The 9,579-nt window shown below is 40.2% G+C and overlaps 1 protein-coding gene across 1 annotated transcript; it reads left to right on the plus strand.

Moving 5' to 3' along the window:
* Window positions 1–1,720: 1,720 nt before the first annotated feature.
* Window positions 1,721–2,698, plus strand: LOC309544989 (taste receptor type 2 member 40-like; the record flags this gene model as incomplete). The annotated part of the gene is made up of 1 exon (XM_082244050.1): window positions 1,721–2,698. One exon carries the CDS (start codon window positions 1,721–1,723, stop codon window positions 2,696–2,698), a length of 978 nt encoding a protein of 325 aa, XP_082100176.1.
* Window positions 2,699–9,579: the final 6,881 nt, after the last annotated feature.

A 9,579-nucleotide genomic window follows, 5' to 3' on the forward strand; every position in this document is an offset into this window, starting at 1 on the left:
AAAACAAGTTCATATACAGACAAAGAAAAAATGAAAAAAATGATATATATTTGAAAAAACATTTGGCAATTGACAACAAGTTGACAGATTATAGAACCTCTTAAGTTTATAGCGGATTAGGTGGGGCCACTTGTGCTGCCACCCATATCCTTGCCCAACATGTTTCACTAGAAAGCTTCTTCAGGGGCAAAATAACGCAGTAAGGGTTCTGTTATCCTCAAAATTTGCCACTTGAAATCAAATATATAGTTTGGAGGAGGGGGCCAGGCCAAACTAAAGATGTTTACTGTATGGTCACATGATGAGCTCCTAAATTCCCATATTGGGGTCCTGGTGGCCTGTATCAGTGTGTTGGTAAGTCACATTTGGTATCAACTTCCCCCCTGGGGACTAGGTCTAGTGTTTGGGATGAAAAGGATCCTTCAAATTTCCCAGTTAAGTAAGGATATCCCAATATCACTAAGATAAGTCTTCTGATGCTGCCGCCATGAATGTCCCCGCTCTTCACATATGTGCTGCACATATCTTAGTTCATATTATTTATTTGCAAAATTTAATAACAGAGAAGAAAAAAAATGTATTTTTTGGTCTTTTTTTTTGTTTATTTAGCAAAAAAAGCAAGTGGTCATTAAATACCATCAAAAGAAAGCTATATCTGTTTAAAAAAAATAAAAACACAGCTCACTTGTTCAGTGTTTATATTTTCATCCAAGCAGTGGTAGAATGCTTCACTCCCCCCATGTTATCAGTATTTCGGGAGCTAAGAAAAGTCTACCCTTGTTGTCAGTATTTTGATGATATGAAAACACTTGTGGTCAGAGAATAGAGCCGAGAAATAGAACATGACATATATTAATAAAACTACGGTAGTAGTGTGCCAAAACCATCGTACGGGCAGGCCTGTAAAATAAAGAGGGCCCACCAAGAAGGACGGAAGAAGAAGGCGTAACCAATCCTGTGGCAGCCCTGAAGAGACAGAAGGCCCGACCTTAAATAGGCTGCTCCCCCCCCCCCCAAAACTCTAGGCTCCGCCTTCTAATTTGCTTTTGATGCAGGAGAGCTAATCCCAAAATAGTTGTAATTTACAGTACGTACACAAATGATGATGTTTTAAAGTATACATACTAATATATTTTCCCACCAATCAGAATAAACTCTGTAAATTGAAATAAGGGCAGGAAACAGAAAAAAAAGTTACACTACACATTTAAAGTATACTACCCACGTCCTTGTAGAGCACTTTCACACTTGTACAATCTGAAAGTTGCGTGACTTTGATGCAACTTTACCGTGCGACTTTGCCACGACTTCAACTTGAAGCAATGCCTATGTAATTTTGAGGTCTATGGACCTCAAGCTGCATCAAAGTCAGACCAAAGTAGTGAAGGGACTACTACTCTGAAGTCGCACAGATATGAATGGTACTCATTGAAAATCATGGGTCGCACAATTTGCTAAAAGGGCCTAAAGTGTTCTCAAGATAGCTTTAATAGCATGTTTAATTTCTTGTCTGAAAGTGTTCTTCATGTAAAAACCTTCTTTTCCATTAGACCAGAGTTCTTGTTAAGGAAAGGTTAATTATTGAATAATAATTATTGATATGTTTCACAAAACAAATACTTTTCCCAGAAAGGATTCAACCATCCCAATGTTTCTTTTCAGCTGTCATGCCTCCGATGCAGACTGTTATAGTCAGAAAACATCACTTTTTCTCATGCAAATGACAACTCTCTTTATTTTTGCATCTATGGCCATACTGGGAGCAACCACTGTCTTTGGAATCTTTACAAACTGTGTTATTGTGTCAGTGAATCTCACTGAAAAGGCAAGGGGCAAGGCAAGCCTTGGTTCTTCTGATCTTATCCTAGTCACACTTGGACTATCAAACATCATATTCCAATTAGTAATGACAGCAAATGACTTTCTGAGCCTTCTGTGGAGTCAGCTTTACTACTCTGATGAAGTTTATAATACTTTAAACACTTTGCTTTTTCTTCCTGCATATGCCAGCTTTTGGTTCACCGTGTGTCTTTGTGTCTATTATTGTTTACAGATAGTTATATTCACCAATCCTTTCCTAGTACGTGTCAAAGGGGAAATACCCAAACTGGTACCATGGTTCCTGGTAATTGCAGTTTTAACTGCTATAGCAGTTGGTGTGCCAGCTTTCTGGAGCACCTACAAGGACACCCCAAGTGGAGCCCTACCCAACAATCAGAGCTTGGATACGGAGGTCCCAAAGTTAAACCTTACTTATTTGCTAGCTAGCAATATTATAGGCTGTTCACTACCCTTGGTTCTTGTTGGTATTTCTAATGGATTAATTTTGAAATCACTTGTGACCAGCAGCAAGTTAATGGAGAAGAACACCAGCAGTCCACGCACAGAAGCTAAAGAAAGAGCAGCCAGAACAGTTTCCCTGCTTCTAGCCCTTTATCTGGTCTTCTACATGTCAGAAATCATGATGTTTGTGGATCTCTTTCCACCTAGCAGCCCTGGATTTTGCATTTGTTTGATGGTCATTTATATTTATTCTCCTGCACAATCAGTCATCCTCATTCTGGGAAGCCCAAAATTAAAGAAGGCCTTACAGAGTTTATTCCAACTTTTGGCTTGTTTGGGAAAGAAGCAAATGGATACACCAAATATTCTTTTCATTACTCTGCCAAGTTTAGATGGCTCCAGATTGTCAAAGTGACCTTAAAAGTATTTGTTTAGGCTTTGCTTCTCTGTAAGGCACCATTCACACTATGTCATTTCATGTCAGACAAAGTGCAGATACGTTTATTTGCGAGTTGTAGCACTACAAACATTGTGCAGCCCATTCGTTTCAATGGGCTGCCCTACGCACAACAAATGCAGCAAAGAAGCTCCCGTAGCTTTTTGAGCTTAAAGTATACACGAACCGCCACTTTTCACAACAACCCATTCATTTTAAAATAGAAACAAAATGCAAAACCTTTGTTAGTATATTATATATGATCAAATTATCTCTGCTGCATAAGGGGCTTAAGTCTGACAATTGGAAGACAGGCAGGTTGTTCATGGTACAACAGACACATTTCAGGAATCTAAAATGTTGGGGTAACATTTTTTTTAAGGATTTTCAAGTTTTTTTTTTTAACTACTTGTTTTGCTGCATTTTTTTTTTTTTTTTTTGCTTGACCCAGCCATGGGGTGCCATTAACAATGAATGTACTTCAAGTGCAACATGCAATTTTACACACATTCACATGCTGCTATAGTGTGGATGCAGCCTAATGGGTAGTGTATCAACTTTGGAATCATGCATCAGAGAGAATCAGTCCTCAGATAAATATTACATACTAAATTAAACAGCCACAGGATCCGTGATCGAAGCACGCCTATAAAAAGATCCTACCACTGCGCCATGCAATAAGGTCTTATAAATATGTATCTGTGAGCAGCTGCTACTTTAACATAAAAGAAATGACAACTTATCTACCAGAGTACAGATATATAAATGTAGTAGATAGTGGTTCTATAAATAAAAATAACAAAACCACTGTGAATAACAAGTGCATAAAGTCCAGTGTAAGTTAAATGAAAAGTCCTCAATCAAAAAAGTTGAAAATCCCCCAAAAAATCTATAATTAAAAAGCATAAGTGTCCATAGTGATTCATTTTCCTCCAGCAACTGTCCACCACGCCACACGCACAGGTGACACCTCTCCCCTTCAGATGTCCACTCACCAAATAAGATTGCCAGATATTCTCATATTGGCAAAAATAGGCAATCACCCCCTCTAGTGTTGATGATAATCCACAACTGGTGTCCACTCCTCAGTGTTGATCCTTTTATATGGTAAGTGTATAAAACAAGGAAAAAAGCAGATAGTGCAATAACGTTTAACACCATTTATTTAAAACCAAACTAATCCACATACAATGCTCTCAACACAATATGCATAGTAGGGTATCGCATTAAAAATGGCAGCAGAACTACTGGCATATCCTGGTCGCAGCGAAAGGAACGCCTGTAAAGCCGTGTCTCACCCGACCACACTCAAAGTCCCATGATCGTCACTTCCGGTATTGTGTATTGCGTATTATGTCACTTCTGGTTGCCATACAGTCACGTCCCGATGCTTTCAAACTGGTACTCAACCACCTGCCTTTTCTTCTGGCCACAATGAAGAGATTTCAATGGAGAAACCATCTCAAGCATGGGTTCATCAGCTGTCTTATGGCACTTTGCTGCTCTTTGCACTGGCTCCACATCACAGTAGCATCACATCATAACTGAGTATAAAAGAGGAGAGGCACCTCTAAGTTTAGCAATTTGGTTACATTTAATGAAGGTACAACATTTAGCAACTCACATGGTTGATAATTAAAACAGGCACATCTAGGTATTCAGGCATCTGGGTAAAGCTGTCCTCATAGACCATCCTCCTCCCCGCCATCGATGTCATCCCTTCCACACTGCACTACACGAGCTCTTAAAGCCTTGCTTTCAGATCGCTCTACTGTAGGGTAGTCTTCTCGGTCACAATTGCAGACTGACAGCAGTGAGAGCCGGTGGCTAGGAGGATGGTCTATGTGGACAGCTTTACCCCAGTTGTGCCCCTTTTAATCATCAATCATGTGAGCTGCCATATGTTGAACCTTCAATAAATGTAATCATATTGCTACATTTGGAGGTACCTCGCTTCTCTTATATACTCTAGATTTTGCTTCTAATCCCCTTGTGGAGGCTGCCATTTGTGGATGGACATTTTATGGTTACACAACCTATCACATTGCTATAATATTTTTATAAGAACTATAAACTGGAGGAATAAACGGTTGTGGAAGGAATCATCTGAGTTTCCATTATTTCTTATGGGGAAATTCCCTTTGATATAAGAGTGCTTTGGATTACAAGCATGTTTCCAGAACGAATTATGCTCGCAATCCAAGGTTTTACTGTATCTGAAAAGTATATACCAATCTTTCTGCTAACCCTTCCAAAATAAAACTCCTAAAACTACAACCGGATGTACCAAATTACTATAAGCTCAAAGTTGATTTTAGTAAATAGGTTATGTTTTAAGGCTCAGGTGTGGGTTAGATATTAATTGTATGGTTAACATCAGGTGGGAGAGATAAGCGTCACTTTACTTTTTCACTTGTTTCTGTGCCAAAAACCTTGTGCTAAGAACTCTCTAGCAACAGCAGCTTCAAAAACCAACGTCCTGGCTAAATTTAATGTTAAAATACATATGTATAAATGTGTTTTATGAGCCATTATTGAGGATCCATTATTGTGATCCAGACAGCCCTACCTGACAACACTGTCAGGTCTTGGAGCTCCCTGAAGGCTACTCTGCAGATAAGCAGTTCATTTTGGCCTAGGAGCAGTATCATACGGATAATGTGACACCTCTGCTCTTTCCTTCTATAAAAATGCACAAATCTGTACTGTGCAAAGCACAGAGATCTGATTAAGATCACAGTCCACCCTCGTGTGCTGTTGTGCAGGACATTGCAAGAGGTTGATATCAAGAAAGATTTAAGCATTGATTTCACTTATTGCAGTGGAAAACCGAGAACTCAGATTAAGGTAAACTGAATAAACTGCAGTCTTTAATAATAATTTCATGCTCTAATTTGCTGTCCTTAATTGCTTTTTAATAATTTGTCAATGAATATGCAACTGGATTTGTGTTGTTGTTATGTGCATGGAATTCAGATGTAATTTATTAAAAAATATTGCATAAACATTTAATATAATGATGGACGTTCTTGATATTTTCAAGTGTATGTCTGTGTTCATAAGAGCTGTACGTAATTAGTGAGGCAGTCCCTAAAAAAAGGCATATTAAGATTGTAGTGTATGATTTTTATTTATTTTTTTTAATTACAGTACTATGCTATAATGTGTCTTATCTCAGGTTCACACATGAAAGTCAATGGTGAAAGTCACGTGACTTCTGATCCGACTTTGCCTTGCAGCTTCAGTCCGATTTTGATCTGACTTAAAAGTTTTTGTTAAAAGAGAAGTATGGGGTTTGGTTTTTTCCCGTTATAGGTGGATGCAGCATCAGTCCGATGCTGCATCTGTCCCTTGGAGCCTCTGCACTGATAACCGAGCGATCAAACACCGCTGATCGCTCGGTTATGACAGCTCCCCGAGCAGAGAGCTACTGACTGTCAGTCACAGCTCTCCGCTCTGCCACCTCTTTGCTCACTGGAGCCCTGGGCTGTGGAGGGGGCGGGGAGCGGCTGGCTCACCCTCTCAGTGGCTCTCTGAAAGGCTGAGCTGGGTGTCGGTTCAGGCACCTGGCGGATCCCAACTCTGTGGTTGTGTTGAAGCGGTGTCTGGACCAACTTCTGTGACTTCAGCCCGCTCTCCGCTGAAAACGGGTCACAGGAGTGCAGAACGAACTTCACTCCTATGATACATAGGAGATGTACAGCCAAACAAGCTTTGGCTGTATATCTCCTTTAAGTCACTATGTGATCTTTATGCCATCCCCTCTGTTAGATAACATCCTATGTCCTACTGCCTGTGCTTTATAAAAAAAAGCCTAATTCTACCTGTTTTCACAGCGCCTCCCGGCACTCATGTGACTCCCAAATCTCTCCTCTCCCCATCTGACATCTCCAGCAGGAGGTGGGGAGGAGAGGAGGAGAGAGACAGGAGTCACGTGTGCGCCGGGAGGCGCTGTGAAAACAGGTAGAACTAGGCTTTTTTTTTTAAAGCCCAGTCACTAGGACACAAGGTTGTTATCTAACAGAGGGGATGGTATAAAGGTCAGAAAGTTTTGTAGCAGCGGGAAGGGGAGCAGAGCAGCACTAGTGAGAGCTGACAGGAAGGGGAGGGGGGAGGAGGACATAGGGAGACAGAGGAGAGCATCAGATAGCAGCGGTTGATGGAGGCATGTAAACTGGCCACAGTGTCAGGGCTCAGAAGCAATGATAAACCATGGTCAGTTTACAGAGGGGAGGGCAGAACCAGGCAGGATCAACCAGGTATTTCAGGTAATACAGGGGGGCAAATTACACAGCACAGGTTAACAAACACTTTAATATGACTTTTTATACTCTATGGCATTGAAGTCGTATCAAAGTCGAACCAAAGTAGTGCAGGAAAGACTTGTGTCGGATCAGTTAAGACGGCTCTCATAGGGAAATATTTTATTGGACATGTGCTCTCACAAGTCGGGTCCCATATCGCACCAGAGTAACCTGGGCCCTAAAGCCCAAGTTTAATTACAAAATGTAACAAATAAGCACAGGATAGGATTTATGTCCTGGACAGAAAAAGCATAAGGTTATGATTGGAGATGGCCATAAATACTTATTAGAATTCTATAGTACATTCTAGACTTGTTTGTTTGTTCACGGTGGTGAATTTACAGTATAACATAGTGAACAGACTTTTAATGTTTCTCATTTTCTGAGACGAAACAAAACATGTATGTATTTTTCATTCTACCATTTAGTAGCTTTTTTGATAGCATGCACACTATAGGTGTTTAGCCCGTGTGCATCCAATTCTGGCATTTTTCTGTGTCCGGAAAGCACAGGTGCATCGTCCAGCTCTGCTACCTTCAGTATGTCAAAGTTTATGGCAGAGGACTGAAATACACTGGGGCTGGACAGGGCTGAACGCTCTAGTGAGTACCTGCATTTAGTGCCGTATTCATTGAGGGAGCTATGCCCAGTTTTCTGTGTTCCAAGCATACATCCATGAATGCATAGGGTCCTAAACGCGAGTTCCATTCGGTACAGTGATCAGTCATATTCAGCAGGCAGTGTATTTCAATCTGCCTTAGACTTTAACCGTGCGCAGGCAGCAAGGCTGAAAACTGCACCTGTGCATCCTGGGAGCACTATTGGATTAGATGCACATGGGCTAAATGCCTTGGTGCAAGTAGCCTTAGGGTTTCTTAACCACTCGCTGACCCCCCACCGCAGTTTACTGCGGCAGGCTGGCTCAGCTGCGTGAAACAACATAGCCCTAAGTCGGTCACGCGCGTGATCACTCCCCGCTGAGAGAGAGGGATGGTCAGTTGTTGTAAATATAGCTGACTGTTCTTCTCTCTGAAATAATCTCAGAGTGCCTGTGATCTTTCTATATAGGATCACAGGTCTTTGTGGTCAATTCACAAGCCCATCTCCCATACAGTTAGAAATCACTCCCCTAGGCTCACACTTAACCCTTTGATCACCCCTAGGTTAACCCCTTCCCTGCAAATGTCATTATTACAGTAACAGTGCATATTTTTAGCCCTGAGTACTGTAGTATTGTCACTAGTCCCCCTAAAGTGTCAAAAATGTCAGTTAGGGGTCCGATCTGTCCGCCGCAATGTCGCAGTCCCGCGAGAAATTGCAGATCGCCGCCATTACTAGTAAAAAAAAATAAATAAATAAAAATTACATAAATATTTCCCCTAATTTGTAGACGCAATAACTTTTGCGCAAACCAATCAAAATACGCTTATTGCGATTTTTTTTAACCAAAAATATATAGCAGAATACAAATTGGCCTAAAAGGATGAAAAATTTTGATTTCTAAATTTTTGTTTTTTGGGAATGTTATATAGCAGAATGTGAATAATATATATATATATTTTTTTCAGAATTGTCTCTCTTTTTTTGCTTATAGCGCAAAAAATAAAAATCGCACAGGTGATCAAATACCTCCAAAAGAAAACTCTAATTGTGGGGAAAAAAAAGGACATCAATTTTGTTTTGGTACAGTGTCGAACAGCTGCACAATTTTTCTTTAAAGTAACGCAGTGCCGAAGCGCAAAAAAAAAAATGGCCTGGTCATTAAGGGGGCAAATCATTCCAGTCCAGAACTGGTTAAAATACTGCCGCAAAAAAAAAAAAAAAAAAAAAAAAACTAAAAGCACCACACATTCATAAAGTGCGTTGGTGTGCTTTACAAATGTGCAATAAAACTCAAAAGCAAGCAGCTCATAATTAAAATGCAAAAATAAAAAAAGACTAAGAGACAGCCAGGACACATAACTTGTAATTAGCCTCTTCTTCAACCACTTCCCTATCAGTCCTTGGATGGGGGGCTGCATTAGTATTCTACTTTTTGCTAAGTACATTTTCTGCAAGTACAGATAAATACCTGTTGATCTTGTCAAAAATCCAGAAAATTTGTAACCTCCTGCAACTTGAAATCTCAATCAATACCCCCTCCCCCTCCATTATGGAAATGAGGAGAGGGGGAGGTGTTTGTAGTCCAGAACAAGAGTAAAGTCTAGGGTAAGAATACTGATCCTCTACAGACAGAGTACAGTGAGTGAATATTTTGTTACCCTAGGACAGAAAGTGTGTTGTGTACAGGACCACTAGTTAAAATGAGTAAAAAAAACTGAAAAACAATGTATAAAGCAGCCACATCTGAGAAATATTAAACTGAAATATATTAAGCTGCTTTATCTTGTGTTCTGTTTCAAATGCTAGTGTACTGACATGCCTCCATAGATCCAGTCTGTCTGGACAGTATTGTCACCTGTTGACTTAGCTCTCTGTACTGGCAGCTTAGCTCTTCAATAGGAATTTGTATTCAATGCAAGTTTACTTCAGCTAATTGCAGTGCAGATGTAAGAA

This window comes from Pelophylax lessonae (genome assembly GCF_965119305.1).
Source record: "Pelophylax lessonae genome assembly, chromosome: 1".
Lineage (NCBI taxonomy): Eukaryota > Metazoa > Chordata > Amphibia > Anura > Ranidae > Pelophylax > Pelophylax lessonae.